Genomic DNA, 16,708 nt, shown 5'->3' with positions numbered 1-16,708 from the left:
ATCTGTCATCTCCTGTGCAGGTGTAGCCAAGTGGTAAATAAGGTTAAGTGGCTAAATTGTTTCATGAATGGCAACTACCTCTTTATTAAGATAGACTTTCCAGACAGAGTGGGTTTAATTTGCACCCAAACAACATCAGCGCCTCAGGCCAAGGTCTGTGTTAGCAGCAGCAGTAGTACTAATAGTAGTAGTAGTAGTATTAGTAGTAGATGTAGTATTGATAGTAATAGCAGTAATAGTAAGAGTAGCAGTAATTGTATTAGTAGTAGTGGTAGTAGCAGTGATTGTAGTAGCAGTAGCAGCAACAGTAGAAGTAGTAGTAGTAGTAATTGTATTAGTATAGTAGCAGCAGCAGTAGAAGAAATATTGATAGTAGTAGTAGTAGCAATAATAATAGCAGTAGTGATTGTAGTATTGGTAGTAGCTGCAGCAGTAGTAGTGATTGTATTAGAAGTGGTAGTAGCAGTAATAGTAACATTAGTAGTAGTAGTAGTAGTGGTGACTTATAGTAGCAGGAGCAGTAGTAATTGTAGTAGTAACTGTATTAATAGAAGTAGTAGTAGTAGTAGTGAATGTAATATAACTTTATTAATCACATTCTGGGAAACGTCTTTATCACAGAAAAATCCCAAGCAGTGCGAGAACAGCACACACACACACACACACACACACACACACACACACACACATACACACGTGCGCACATGCACACACACACACACACACACACACACACACACACACACACACACATGTACTCAGCAGGCGGGTCAGGCACAAACCAATCATTATGCTTCCAGGTTATCAGGCCTCAGTTCAGTGTTTCTCAGTGTTTCGGGCTCTGGATGATCTGCTGCATGTGGAGCTTCTCTGCTCCGCTGCACAATGTATGTGCTTCATGTGACATCATGACACTGTATGGCTGTTGTTCCCACACAGAGGAGCTGGGGGGAGGGGGAGGGGCACTGGACTGTGTTTATGTGTATGTATGTGTGTGTGTGTGTGTGTGTGTGTGTGTGGGCAAGCAGTACTTAGTGCAGTGTATAACAGACGGGTGTGTGTACCGTGTTCCACTGCCCACATGTGAAGACATGTATGTCCCACTTTGTGCCAGGGTCACTTTCTGTCATCACTGCTGTGAAAGGAACAGACAGGATGGAGAGGGAGGAAAAACTTCTGACCCTCCAAAATAACAACAACAGTTTATGAAAATTTTAAAACTCTCCATTAGGGTTAGACCGATATATATCAGGCCGATATTGGCCTTATATTAAATATCAGATATTGGCCAGCTAGTGTTGTTCACTGCCAAAATGATGGAGGTTCTTCCCTGACCACAGCTACAGGAAAACAGACATGGAAAACCTGACATGACATTTAATTCTCTTTTCACATTTTGTTTATTCATTTAATTGTTCAATAATTCTTCAGTTAAAGGCAGTAATGTTTCCCAGTTTCCCCAACCATTGAATAGGTGTGGTGGGTCACTCTGCCTTAAGGTGCTGATAACACTAAAAGAATTCTGGGTTTCAATGGAGAGTTTTAGTGTCCCATGATGGTCTAAATACTGTTTCAGACGCTTTTCCACCCTCACAAGAATAACATTCTGGGGGAAACACTGAACATTTATCATTATTTAGTAATATTCAGTAAGGTTTTTGGCATGGAAATGGTCAAATAGATATTGTATTGAATAATACAAAAATATCATTATTGGTATCGGCCTTCAAAACTCCATATTGGTTGAACCCTATTCACCATTTTGAACTGCCCATTTACTGGCAAATATGCCTTGCTGTAGTGTGAGAAAAGTGAGACATTCATTCATTCCACAACTTCAATTACCGCCCATAGCCCTCCATCACCCCCCCATCACACCCTTTTTTCTGGTTTTATTTATTTTCATTTCTCACGATGTGTGATGTTTCTACTATTATGTTCATGTATGTATGTATGCATCTATGTATGTTATCACAATAAAACAAAGATAATTCATCATCTTTAAACAGGTCAGTATAACTTAACATCCAGACATGTCAGAAATGTTTCTCTCAGCTGGTGGATTCCTTCCTTATGACTGCAGCCAGCAGAGAGATACAGAAAGACCCGTCCGGCTAAAACAGATGCAAGTATTTTTGTAGGAGGTTGCAAGTCCGCTGCTGGCAAGCGCTGCATGCAATATATGCCCGTAAGATGAAGTCACAAACATTGCGACTGTAGTCGACTCCCACTCGCCGGGCAGCACAGACAGGGCATTATGTGCACAAGTACCAGCTGGTACCACGGGTTCCTCATCCTCCTCAGGACTTCATTTGTTGCTGCTCTGAAATCAGGACATGGAACTGAAATCGAAGAGCAAACCTGTGAACTTTCTCCTTGGATGTGTCGTCGCTGTCTGCTTTTGTACAGTTTGTTCAGCTCAGAGACGTAAGTACAGGTCTGCTCTCTGCTGACGGCGTCATCAGGAAGAGGCTGTGTATGTTGATGAGGCTTACTCTGATTAGTGTGTGTGTGTGTGTGTGTGTGTGTGTGTGTGTATGCGTGAGTGTTCTTGTATTTGATATTTGGTCTTGATATTTGGTCTAGGCTTGAGTTTAGGCTAATGTTAAGATTAGGTATGTAGGGCTATGTAGGGCTTGTGTTTAGTATCAAGATTAGAATAAGGATTGGGTTTAGTTTAGGGTAAGGCTTAAGAGTAGGCATGTACTGCCGAAAATTAAGGTTAGTTTAGGTTTAGGGCTTGTGTTTAGTGTTAAGATTAGAATTAGGATTGGGTTTCGTGTAGGATAAGGGCTAAAATTAGATTAGGTTTGCAATAGGTGTCATAAGTCTTTCTGGATCGCAAAAATCTTGTCGCAGTGTACTTTACCTAAACAAACTTTTCAACATTCCCAATTAATCAGCTTTGGCTTTAAATCTGCATGTGCTGTAGATCTCTCTGCAGATCTTTATTTCATAGAAATCTTAGATCAGGATCCCTTTAGGCCCTGACACTGCCATGCTAGCCTTGCTGCCATTGTTGACTGTTATTGTTCGTACACAGTCTGATTTTCATGACTCTTCCCTCTGTTAGTCTGCACAGTTTCTCCCGGCCCGGTGTCCATACCAGAAAACAACACCGCTGACCTCCTGGTTGCAAAAGTCAGCGCTGGCAGCGATGTAACGTTGACTGTTGTAGGAAATCCTGAGGATTTCTTCTACTTAAAGGGGAATGAGCTGATGGTAAAGAAAGGCTTGGACTATGAGGTAATCCCCATCACTTGTACATTATCAACTGCATGTTGATGTGAACATTAATACTGCCTACTTGTCTCTGATATTGAAAGAAGGTTCTTCCATTCTTCATTCAGAGGTCAAAGGTTGCATTTTTTATTGTAGTTGCTTTTTTACTGGTCCAATTTGATTCAGTTTTCATGATTTGTTTTCAAATATACTTTGACTCAGCATAAGAATAATGTTCTCCATGATGTTTTGTAAATAAATGTAGTTCAGTTGAAAGGTTATTTATTGAATGAATGTGAAGACTAGGTCCTCACAATACTGGACCCTGATTGGTCGACAGCAGCAGCTCCTCTAATTCAAATGAAGTAAACCTGCTGAGTGGAGGCTTTCCAGTTCAAATGCTGCAAACTGGCCTGATTGGACGGATTTCAGGAATTCTTTAGTGAGAGAGCCAATCAGGACCAAGTCCAGTTATGATGCGTTTCTTGGAATTAGTCTGAAACTGAATGGAAAAAAGGATGGATTTATGGATGGTGTTATTAATAAAGTTTCACTTTTTAAAACTTTATATAAATGCTGATATTATTGCTGATATGTGCGATATGTGTTTGTTAGTCTTTGCCCAGTGAAGCTCTGGTGGTTCGGGTCCAATGCAGCAGAGCCGGCTCCAGATCTGTGAGCAGCACACTCACATCACACACAGAATCACTCATTAAGAAAAAAAATAAAAGATAACATGCTAATGAGTCGACCAAATGGATTGTAAACAGCTGGCCCATGCTATTTTGGAGCTCATTGTCAAAGGTCAACATAATATTTCTCTTAATTTATGTGTGACTTCTTTCTCCGCTCATTAAAATAACTAATGATTGTCTAGAATAAGTTATCATTTACTTTGTCGTAAAACTGTTGGATTTGTTTTTCTCTCTTCAAGGTGAACGTGTCTGTGGAGGTTTCTGTTGAAAATGTGAACGATAATCCTCCAAACTTTTCACAAAACCACTATGTTCTAGAAGTGAATGAGGTGAGACATCCTGGTTTTCTAGGAACATTTATATTTTCTATAATCCATATATTTACAACCTGTTTCAGTGTCAATATTATGCTGACTCTGAATTTTGTCTCCACAGCTCACTCCAGTTAACTCCACTGTTGGACTAATAGAAGCTACAGATATTGATTCAGAGGTTTTGTACTATCGCTTAGAGTCTGCCACGGTAAGACCAAATCTATTGTAGTGATATGATGATTGTATTACAGTGACTATATATACTGTATTTAACTAGGATAGTGCTCATTGTTTGTATTCTTTCAGAAAACAGAAACATAAACAGTTATCATATTGGTTTTTCAAACTGAGAATGCATAATACATCAAGAATGATTTGAAGTAATCCATGAATACTTCAAATACAAAATGTGCTGATGTAAGAAAACTGATATGAATATAAAATGATGTAAAGAATTGATGCTGAAGTGAGAGAAGTCTATCTGAAGAAATTAACAATTGCCTTTGTCTCTTTCATTGAGTGTATAATAATAATAATAATAATAAACTTTATTTGCATAGCACCTTTCTTAACAGTGTTACAAAGTGCTTCACAAAGCAAGTAAACTAGAGCAGTAAAACAGAATAAAATAACAAAAAAATGATAACATAAATATAATAATATAAGGAAAAGATATAAAAGAGGATAGAAAATCAACTGTAAAACCAAATCATGACTTCAGGCTTTGACAAAGGCTTTTTTATACCAGGACAAGTATTTCCGCCTGGAGAACATCAATACTCCAAGGATACTGGTTCAAAGCATCATGGACTACGATGTTATACAGAAGATCTCTCTGGTTTTACATGTACAGGTACAATAAAAAAAAAAAATTCAACATTCACCACAACATCCAGGAAGGGGATGACTCTCTTTGACCCATGTTTCACCGGTATCATCACTTCTTAAAACCTACTTTTATGTACAGGCCTTCTCTTAGTGTTTATTTTAACTTGTTTTATTCTATCTTATTTGATTTCTTTTTATTTTTTATTGTATTCCATTTCATTGTGTTCTCTCTTTTAGATGGTGTTCTTTTCTATTTTTAAGTCCTTTATCTCTCTCTATGATGTTTTATTGACTTTTGAAAAGTGCTGTATAAATAAAGTTTATCATTATTATTATTATGTAACGTGTCACATATTGCAGGACACGTTCAACGGTTCTTCCTCCGACAAGCCCTTCTTCACCTCGGTGGCCACCATCACGGTGCAGGTGAGGGACGTTGATAACCGGCCGCCGTGGTTCCAGCCCTGCATGAGGGCCAACTTAGGCATTGCCAAGCTGTGTGTCAGCACAGGATACAGGGGGAAGGTCAACCTGACTGAGAAGGAGGTGAGTCTCCCAAATTACATCCTCATCAGTCCTAAAGCTTCGGTATGGAAACTGTTTAGTGCCTGCAGAGACTGTATTTGGATTGCATAAATTTGTGTAAGTTTGAGTAAGTACCAAATTACATCAATAATACACTGTTCATGTTAGGTAATTCTTGCTGTGACTTACTCAATTTAGTTAATGAAGAGTGATGGAAAAAGTACTCAAATAATTTACTAAAGTAAAAGTAGCAAAACCATAATGGAAAAATACTGAATTAAAAGTAAAAGTTCTGCATTCAAAAGTTTACTTAAGTAAAAGTATAGAAGTATTAGCAGTAAAATGTACTGAAGTATCAAAAGTAAAAGTACTCATTCTCAAGAACGGCCCTTTTCAGAGTGTTACATTATTGAAGCATTAACCTGTAAGAAGTATTTTAATGTTGTCGGTCTAACTGCTCTATATACTGTTGGGGAGTTTGAACTCTAACAATGCAACATATTTTATGAGCTTTGTATGTTTTGCATGTAAAACCTTATTCTGCAGATTAACTAGTAACTGCAGCCGTCAGATAAATGTAGTGGAGGAAAAAGTACAAGATTTCCCTCTGAAATGTAGTGGAGGAAACGTATAAAGTCTCACAAAATGGAAATACTCAAATAAAGTGTCAGTACCTCAAAAAAATGTACAGTACAGTACTTGAGTAAATGTACTTAGTTACTTTCCACCTCTGGTTAATGCCAGGATATGTTTCAGTAATACATGAAGCATTAACAAACATGTATAACAACATTACTTAATGCAGTTGTTTATTGTGCATTTAATATGAACTCATCTTTCTTAATGTCACTGTTCATGCTTAATTCATGTTAGTAAACACATTAGTTAACATAATCAACAAACATGTATAACAAAATTGATTGATGCAGTTGTTCATGTGCATTTAACATTAATTAATCTTTGTTAATGCTGTTATTCATGTTTAATTCATGTTAGTAAATGCATAGTTAATGAACACTTAATGTAAAGCGTTACCATAACTTTTACCTCTAAATTCAAGTGCAGTTTTCTCAGTTTAAATTCGGTTTTCTCAATTCAGACTGAGCTCTTTGAAACAAACATCCAGGGATTTAGGTAAATCAAACAAAATATTCAATCCAATAACACTGGAAAATTCTAGCTAGTTGAAGTTTTGTCTTCATCTTGTTTCTGCACTTGCTATTTCCATCAGGAACTCGTCTAAACATTCTGCTCACAAATGTTGTTGGATTGAACTTTTGCTTGTTTGATTTTCCTAAATCCCTGGATGTTTATCTCAGAGAGCTCAGTCTGAACAGAGAAAACTGAATTTGAATTGAGAAAACTGTGAAATTACAGTTAAAAGTTAAGTTCAATAATAATTCAATTTCAAGCCATTGCATTTCAAATTGTGCCTTACCAATTCAGTTCTCAAATTCATTTATTTAACAACTTCATTTTTATAAATCAGCGATTCAACATTAGCATGACATATTCAAATTTATGCAATTCAAATGCAATCTCTGCTGGCACTAATCTTTTTCCATACTACTGTATCAGTTTCAAGGCAGGCTGCATCTGTCAGTATCTAAAGTTGATGATATATTCAGTCACTTGGCAGATGGAAATTTTCTCTTAAGCTGCTAATAGGATGCTGTGTGTGATGATAAAGCAGAGAAGTTGTTAGCAGTGAAAATTCATGAGAGCTCATCAGACGCTGGCTGTTATAGTTTTGCCCGTGAGGAATGGCTGTTCAAATGAATACAAATGAGGTTTGTAGGTTTAATGCATCATGATTTTAATCCGCAGGACGGGCCACTAACATTGGAGCCCGGTCCGCTGTTCGCCAAGGACGGAGACAAGAACAGGAGCGAGCAGATCAGCTACAGGATACTGAGAGGTTTGACTGAAATGAAGAACACACCGGCCTCCCATGTGTTCATTTTCCACCAGTGCAGAAATACAGTACAGCACATTCACCACTGGCTTTGTTACTTTGTTAAAATCAGTGAAAACAAACTACTCACTGTGAATATAAATGTATTTGCTTCTTCATTTTTGCTTCATTTTAGACTTAACATGTCAGGAAGATAAAAGCCAAAAGAAAAACTTTCAAAATAAAACTTCAGAATAAAATTCAAAAATTTAAGAATTTGTCCCAAATAAAGAAATGCACATTAAAAACCATTAACATCCAAATATGTCGCCATTCAAATAAGTCATCTCTTCTTTGTACAAAGTTTGGTCCAATGCTTTTCTACCAATCTTTAAATGGAAATATGACTCAAATTAAGATTTCATATACAGTAAATTATTTATCTAAGGACAACTTAAATACTTTAATAAAATTTTCATTTCTCATTTTGGATTTAATTTCCTTTGTAACCATGTAACATACAAATTAGAAGCATGTACTGTATATTGCAAGTGCAATTAACAGGCTATTGATCGAGCCTTCATGAATGTGTCTGTCATGAGCTGAGGGAATGTACTGTATAAAGGAAGAAAGCCTTACTGATGTATTGATATACTGATGTATTGTATGTGTATGAACAAGATTTTTTTTTTTTTGCTTATCCAGGGAATGAGGGCAGCATATTCCAGATTGATGAAGACACAGGAAACATCACCATGGCTAAAGCTGCTGATATTGCCGGACCAATAACCCTCACTGTTCTGGTACCAAACTAGTCTGTGCATCATGCTGTTCTGCACTGAAACAGAAAATAGAAACAAATAAAGCTAATGATTGCAATAGACTTTCTGGGGATTATTTAGAATATTTTCTTGCTGAAGTCTCCTTTCCTTCCTCCCCGGCCGTCGGCCCTCAGGCGTCGCAGGTGACCAACAGGGATCAGTTTGCAGTGACGCTGGTCACCATCGAGGTGATGAAGAAGAGCAGGAACCCTCCTCGCTTCGAGAAGGAGCGCTACGAGGGATTTATCTACAGCAACTCCATCCCAGAGAGCATGATCCTCAGAGACCGCAGCTCCAACAGGCCCTTCAGGGTCCGGGCCCGGGACGAGGACTTCGCCAGCGTGAGTCGTGTTTCTGTGGTTTTAAAGTTGAAATTGGTGCCTGAATATTTCATTTACAATTACAATTACAATTTCCCATTTGGCAGACGCTTTTATCCAAAGCGACATAGATATGAGATTTTAATACAACACAAGCAAGGATCTAGTCGAGAGAGAACAACAAGAGTAAGTGCCATAAAACTAAGTTGTAGGTGCTACGAGGCAGTGCATAGAGTGCATAGAGGCAGATAAAGATTTTTTTTTTTTTTTTGGATTACGCAGTCCATCAGGTGAGAAGGTGTTCACTAAAGAGCTGGTCTTTAGCATTTTCTTAAAGATTGAGAGGGACTCTGCGGATCGAATGGAGTTTGGTAACTCGTTCCACCACCGAGGAACCACAGAAGAAGAGTCTGGCTAGAGACTTAGGGCCTTGTTGTGGTGGCAGCACCAGGCGCTGTTCCTTGGCAGAGCGTAGTGGGCGGGAGGGAACGTAGACCTGAATGAGGGAGTTCAGGTAGGTGGGAGTCGTTTTGGTTGCTGCTTTGTAGGCGAGCATCAAGGACTTGAACTCGATGCGGGCAGCAACTGGGAGCCAGTGGAGGGATATGAACAGTGGAGTGACGTGCTGTTTTGGGCCGGTTGAAGACCAAACGCACCGTCGCGTTCTGGATCATCTGCAGAGTTTTGAGCGTACATGCCGGGAGCCCTGCCAGTAAGGAGTTGCAGTAGTCAAGACGTGATATTATCAGCGCCTGTACTAGGAGTTGTGCTGCATGCTCAGACAGGTAGGGTCTGATCTGTGTTCTACAGGGCAAATCGGCATGACCGAGCAACAGAAGCCACATGCTCCTTAAAGGTTAGTTGGTCATCAATCATGACACCCAAGTTTCTGGCAGACTTTGCGGGAATGAGCTGAGCTGATTCGAGCTGGATACTGATCTGTTGTTGTACAGAGGGACTGGCTGGGATGACAAGGAGCTCAGTCTTTGACAGGTTAAGCTGAAGGTGGCGTTCCTTCGTCCATGCCGAGATATCGGCGAGGCATGCCGATATCCGTGCCGAGACTGTGGGGTCATCTGGCGGGAACGATAGGAGGAGCTGGGTATCGTCAGCATATGAATGGTATGAGAAGCCATGTGAGCAGATGACTGCACCAAGTGAGGTGGTGTATATTGAAAAGAGAAGGGGTCCAAGCACTGACCCTTGAGGTACCCCTGTGGACAAGCAGTGGGATTTAGACACTTCCCCTCTCCAAGAAACTCTAAAGGATCTCCCTGAGAGGTAGGACTCAAACCAGCGGAGAGCAGATCCTGAGAAGCCAAGCTCAGCGAGTGTGGAGAGGAGGATTTGGTGGTTAACCGTGTCAAAGGCAGCCGATAGGTCAAGCAACATTAGAACAGAGGACTGACCGGCAGCTCTAGCTGATCGCAGTGTTTCCACTACAGACAAGAGCACGGTCTCGGTAGAGTGTCCGCGTTTGAAGCCAGACTGGTTAGGATCATACAGGTTGTTCTCAGAAAGGAATTCAGAGACTTGATTAAAGACTGTACGCTCAAGTGTCTTGGAAAGGAAGGTGAGGAGTGAAACCGGCCTGTAATTTTCAACCTGAGATGGATTGAGTGTAGGTTTCTTTAGCAGTGGGGTAACCCGGGCTTGCTTAAAAGCAGTGGGGAACACACCCGTTGTAAGTGAGGAGTTGATGATGTGCGTGACTGCAGGGATAAGTGTGGGCGAAATGGCCTGCAGGAGGTTGGAGGGTATGGGGTCCAACGGACAGGTAGTGGGACGAGAGTCAAGCAGAAGTTTGGAGTCTTGCTCCTCGGTGAGATGGGAAAATGAGAGGAGTGAGGCCCTGTTAGCTGGCGGCAGCATACTGAGTTGGTCAGGCTCAGAGAACTGATTACTGATGGTAGAAACCTTATCAGTAAAGAAGGATGTGAAGAGGTCAGCAGTGAGCAAAGTTGAGGGTGGAGGTGGTGGAGGGTTGAGGAGTGAATTAAAAGCTGAAAATAATTTCCGAGCGTCTTTGGCGCTGCTGATTTTCTCCTGATAATAAGTGGTCTTGGCACTTTTTAGATGGGAGGAGAATGCAGATAGGAGATTCTGATAGTCACTGAAGTCAGTGGGATCTCTGGATTTGCGCCATTTTCTCTCGGCTGCTCTGAGCCCCGCCCATTGCTCTCTGATGACACCGGTGAGCCATGGACTAGGGGGGGGTGTTACGAGCAGGTTTGGATGAGAGTGGGCAGAGATTGTTTAGAGAGGCGGCTAGCGAGGAGCAGAGTGTGTCTGTAGCCTCATTGACATGGAGTGAGGAGAATTCATTATGAGGAGGCATGGTAGCCGAGACCTCATTGGAGAGCTGAGCCGGTGTGAGGGACCAGAGGTTTCGTCTGAAGGAAACCATTTGCGGCGGAACGTGAGGATGTTCCAGTAAGGAAACCGTGAATTGAATAAAGAAGTGGTCTGACAGATGTAAGGGGGTGACAGTCAGATTTGCCGCGGAGCAGTTTCGAGTCACAATTAGATAGAGTGTATTGCCCGCTTTGGGTGTGGGAGCGGTGGAGACCTGTTTGAGGTCAAATGAGGACAGAAGTGAAAGGAAGTCAGCCGCTTGGGGTTTGTCAAGATGGATATTCATGTCCCCCATGACAATCAGTGGGGTGCCATCTTCAGGAATGGCTGAGAGTAGCATGTCCAGTTCAACTACAAAGTTCCCCAGTAGCCCTGGCGATATATGACAACCACAAATAGTTTAACCATGATTGCATGGTATTCAAAGGATGAGTTATTGCTTAGAGGAGCAAGCTTAGTGAATTTCCAGTCTTTGGAAATGAGGGCACCCGTGCCACCTCCACGCCCAACGGAACGAGGTGTGTGGGAGAAAGTAGAGTCAGCTGAAAGCGCAGCTGGTGTGGCTGTGTTTTCTGGACGGATCCAGGTTTTGGTCAGGGCTAGGACCTGAATGTCAGATAGGTTTGCAAGTGCTTGGATAAATTCTGTTTTATTTACAGCAGACTGACAATTCCATAAGTCAAAGGAAAAAGCGGAGGAAGTAGCTGAGGCTTTTCTGAGAGAGTAGTGGTTCTCAGGATTGCGCTGTCTTTTATGACTGATGCGTTTTTTCCGGTTGCCCTGGATGACAGGGATATATTGGTAGCACATGGTGAGTGAGAAGGCAGGCCAAGAGAGTAAATAAGAGTAGCTTATCTGTGTCCTTGCTCAGTGGACTCGCACAGGTAGACTCGAAGGTCTTTACCCAATTAGGTCTTCACACAAGAAGGATTGACATACAAGGGCTGACGCTACAGCGCAGCTTACGTGTTTAAATACCAGGAAATGCCACAGCTGTGCCCAGTCACAGCTCCTTACCAGGGCTGAACCCGCCCCTTTCAGATTTCCACAACAAGCAACAGATAGAGGGCGTGACCCGCGTCAGCTGACCCACCTATCGAAACTCAGAGAGTGAAACCAGGAAGTGCTCAGCCACAACAAAGCCTGACAACAGCCTAAGTCCAAATCTAACCCAGAAACAAAGATTCAAAACACTTACTGACCGACTGCTATCTCCTATGTCCTAGATCCGAGCTTGTTCTGCTTGTTCTAATGACATTCATTTTAGAACTTAAAATGCTCTTAAAGTAATAATCCACAACTTTTTCTTATAAATAAATGTTGCGATTGATAGTATAGTAGTGGTATAGCAGTATAATAGCGATTCAACCTATACTCAGTTCATGGAAGTTTTTACATTTGCTGTTGAGGGTTCCTTTTTCTGTTTCCGTTGGCCGCAAAGCAGTATGTCTTCTGCAACTAAACAAAGCAACAAATGGTGTTAAGATTCACCCTTCAAGACACTACTTAACATAAGCTTAGTCAATTTGGAGAACTACAACGTAATGTACCAACTGTTGATAGTAGGGGTGATCCGCCTGACTATGGAGCACACGCTGTCACACATGGCAGGTTGAGATGCAATTTGGGACTTTGCTAAAGTCTGAGTTCAGGCTTGTAATAGTACATTTCTTCACAGTAGCCTGTGGAGCTGTAGCTACTGGAACCTGTTCCCTTTGCAGGAGATGGAACATTCCAACTAGCTAAAAGCCTGCCGGGTAGTGTAGTTCGATAACTAATTTTGGCGTTCATGTAAATAATACTGAATGGATTTTTGCCAAATTAAGCCAAGCGAGATGTGTTGATGCTTACTACAATTTCAAAATCAAAGCCATATGCTTTTTGCTTATATGAAATAACCTACACTATATAGTAAAGCCAACCCTAGGGTTGATGGAAATGACGTCACTTTCGGCTCCCTATTATTTATTGAGTGTAAAACACCAACGCAATGACCTCTTATCACCAAAGGTGTCGCCAAAATCAAGAAAAGCAAGAACCTTGCAGATTATCACTTTAAATGTCAGGTGTGTACACATGGTTCATGAGATTAAATAGACAAAATCCTTTGATCAGTTTCTGTGTGTGTGTGTCAGGGTTTGAATCCAGATGTGAAGTACGAGGTGCAGTACAGCAGCTACGTCAACGTGACCTCAGAGGGCTTTGTCATCCTGAAGAGGGTTGTGAAGACCGAGTCCTTTGCACTTCAGGTGACTGATACCCATACTGCAGCCTTCCAGCTCAGTACAAACACTGCATGTCCAGTCAGATGTATTGCCACCGCTTGCAGTTTTTTAAGCTGCTCTATGAATATAATTGTTTCTCTTTGCATGCAGCTTAGAGCAGTGGACACCTCCACAGGGGAGTCTGGCACAGCAGCCCTCTCTGTCCAAGTCATACCAGGTAAGACCATCCACCTTCATCCCAGTAGATGATCATTGCTGTTCCCTGTGTACTTGTCTATGTGACAACATGCCTCATCATGTGTGACAACATGCCCTGACATGGGGTAAGTGGTCACAAGTTGTCAAGTGGTATTTCATCAGTAATAACTTTTTCTTCCAGTAAATTATTCAAAATGTAAAAATGCCATTTTTTAGAGAAGACCTTAATCTAGCTAGAAAAATATATATCGTATCTCAGTAGTAAGCACTACTGAAAAATGCACCAATGAGTAAAAGGTGTGACAACATGCCCTGCTCTCCCCTACATATTATTCATTACTCATAGACATTCAGCATTCAGAGAGGCTGACAGTATAATTTTGTTGTTTTCTGTGACTCAGTTTCACCATTACGTCATGTCACACAGCATTGTGGGTCATTTTTTACTGCACCCAATTTCCAGTTATTAATTTGCTATTGTCTCCTCAATCAAACCCAGAACACAATATGACATCCTGACATTTTCACATGTGTAACTTTGCCCACCAAACTAATTTAAAGTTAGTAAACTGAATCAACCTATTGATCAGCAGGTACAACATAAAGTACTGGCTCTGGCTCTCATACTCCTACTACATCATGTAGAAAATTGTTTTGTACAAAATATTTATCCTTAATTTAAAATGCCAGGATGCATTTCATATTCCCACATTTGAAAGAATGGTCATAGGGAAAATCCTACTCAGGGAGTAATATGATGCAATGTTAGCTATGCAGTTACAGTGGGGGATGGGATTGACCAGTCATTGAGAACAAGGTGACATGTTTTACATACGTGATCGGCACATCGAATGTACGTAGTTTGGTTGGAACACAGTGGATTCTGTTAATTCAGGTATCATTTCCAGTCAGAGAGACACTTTATCCATTCGTCTTTTAACACTTTCTTAACTGATTGCCATGATCTGTCCTCTGCAGCGGTGGCTGTCCCGTCTCCCTCAAACGTGGGTTACCGGGCCGGAGACATGGCGCTCCTCGGCCTGGTCATGGCCGCTCTGCTGGTCCTGTGCCTCATTGTGATTGGCTTCCTGATCTCCCACGTGTGGAAGGGAAACACCAGTATGCACAAACTGTGTGAGGTCAGTATTCTGCTGACAGCTTTAAACTCCGAAACGTTTTGTCAGGTGGAATTATTTGGACGATGAAGTTAAAAGCCCCTCCTGGTTATAAAGTGACTACACCGTACTGCACTAAAGTTCAGTAGTAGGTTGATTTTGCTGTATCTAAGTAATACAGAGTTCCTTTTGTGTCTTTATTTTGAAAGGGAAAAAAGTTTTGAAAGTGAAAAAAGTAAAAAAAATGAATTCTTCTCCTTTTACTTACAATGTCCTTTTTCATTCATTCAAATCTCTTTTTCATTCATTCAAATCTTTTATTCATTCATTTAAATCCTTTTTTTATTCATTCAGATCTTTTTTCATTCATTCATTCTTTTTGGCTCCGTTTTGGTGTGGGTGAGGTATAGAAGAGAGGGGTGTGGTGAGGGGGAGCTGACAGGTGAATGACAGTTTGATCACATCGGTGAAGATCTCTGAATGTAATGCTGAGTCAAGAAAGCAAAAATATTGACTGGGTTCTTTGCCAAAACACTCTTGCTTATTTTATACGACAATATAGCTTGTAAAATACCATGAGAAAAAAAGATAAAAAAGATTAGAATGAATGAAAAGAATTTAATTAATGGGAAAAGATTTGAATGAATGGAAAAAGAGCATTGAAAGTGAAGGAAGAATCCAAAGAATCCTGCTTTCAGACCTTTTTTTCACTTTTGAAACTTTTTTTTCACTTTGAAACCATTTTTTCAGTCTTAACATGTTTTTTTTTTCTTTCAAAAGATTTTTTTCACTTTCAAAATAAAGACACAAAAGTAACTCCACGTCATAACGGTTCAGACCTCAGAGGAGGACTCAGCTGTGAAATGCCTGCATGTGCAGCGCTCCTCCTGTGTGGCTTTGATGAATATTTATCAGCTGAAATCCACAGAAGGGCTCTGTGTTAAAACAGAACAAATGAACCTTGCTAACACTTGGGAACCGCGGTGGCATCTGTAACATTGAACAATGCCTCAATATCCTCCATGCTTCATTAACTGGTGTATTAACGGGCGGCCTGTCTCCTGCCTCTAGTGCCTGGGCCCCTGCCTGCGGTCCGACCGGCCCAGGCCGAGGCCGAGGGACTCCATGCAGTACACCAACGACGGCTTCCAGAACGAGGGCGACCCGAGCCGCGGGGGAGCCAGGCGCTGGAGCAACGCCGTCCCAAGACGCAGCACGGTGCCCCAGGCCCGAGGCAGGGTCATCCCCCTCGAGCGACGGAGCCGCCACTGCTCCTCCTGCGGCGTCTACACCAACCACGTGCCCAGGGGCAGCCCTTCGGCCGGGAGAGGGGGGAGAGGGGGGGACGAATACAGCACGAGGTCCATCCTGAACAAGCAGAGGAGGAGGGAGGGGCAGAAGACGGTGTGGTTCAAAGAGAGCGAGGACTCCTCGGACATCGAGGTGGAGATTATCCCAGACACTGTGGGCCGGGTGGAGGAAGAAACTGAGGAGGAGCTGGAGGGGGAGATGGAGATGGAAGGGGTGGTGAGAGACCCAGCAGCCCCGCAAAGAGAGGCTGACGGTGGGCAAGAGGACCAGAGCACAGAGCCTAATGAGGACCAGGGCTGCGGAAACGCCGACTCAGAGAAAGAGAAAGAGGGAAAACAGGAGCAGGACAGCTCAGAGCAATGAAAACAGCAGAGGTCAGAGGTCAAACCCCCTCAAATTGTGGCTCCAGAGGTGGATTGGACAAAAGTTCACAAAACTGAGCAAAATGCTGTTTGTTTTCTTGTCACTTTTTGGATACGCCTACAGCAGAGGTCTCCACATTCCACGCTGATGGTTCAACATCTCTGGATAATTGCCAAACTTCAAGAAGTATTTATTTTCTACTGGGAATGCTCCAAAATACAGCATCAGAGATAATATAACTACCTTTATACAGTGTAAATAATGAGTCCTGTCACCTCCAGTCACATCAGGACATCAAATGACAACTTGAATCAACATGAGGGCCGAGAAAAATCAGTGATCAATGATTTCCGTCTTCAGTAAAGGTGGTAAACATAGTGCTGCCTTGATTATTGTCACATCCCAGTGCGCTACACACATTTTGTACAAGCTTTACTAAAATGAACCAAAATTGTCTGGATTTTTATGGTCAGAAAAATATGTGAAGACAAACTTTATCTACTGAATACTAAACAGACGAAG

At 41.6% G+C, this 16,708-nt stretch overlaps 1 protein-coding gene across 1 annotated transcript; it reads left to right on the top strand.

The window, feature by feature from the left end:
• The first annotated feature begins 2,336 nt into the window (after window positions 1-2,336).
• cdhr5a (cadherin-related family member 5a) lies at window positions 2,337-16,630 on the top strand. The gene is made up of 14 exons (XM_071921161.2): window positions 2,337-2,427; window positions 3,074-3,246; window positions 3,838-3,897; window positions 4,157-4,246; window positions 4,353-4,439; window positions 4,980-5,084; window positions 5,420-5,605; window positions 7,412-7,502; window positions 8,184-8,281; window positions 8,434-8,640; window positions 13,110-13,223; window positions 13,350-13,416; window positions 14,376-14,536; window positions 15,584-16,630. The coding sequence occupies exons 1-14, from the start codon at window positions 2,337-2,339 to the stop codon at window positions 16,184-16,186; spliced, it is 2,133 nt and encodes a 710-aa protein (XP_071777262.2). The 3' UTR covers window positions 16,187-16,630.
• The last annotated feature ends 78 nt before the right edge of the window (window positions 16,631-16,708 follow it).

The sequence above is a fragment of the Centroberyx gerrardi genome, chromosome 1, assembly GCF_048128805.1.
Source record: "Centroberyx gerrardi isolate f3 chromosome 1, fCenGer3.hap1.cur.20231027, whole genome shotgun sequence".
NCBI classification, from domain to species: Eukaryota; Metazoa; Chordata; class Actinopteri; order Beryciformes; family Berycidae; genus Centroberyx; species Centroberyx gerrardi.
This window is presented reverse-complemented; position numbering and strand designations above follow the sequence as displayed.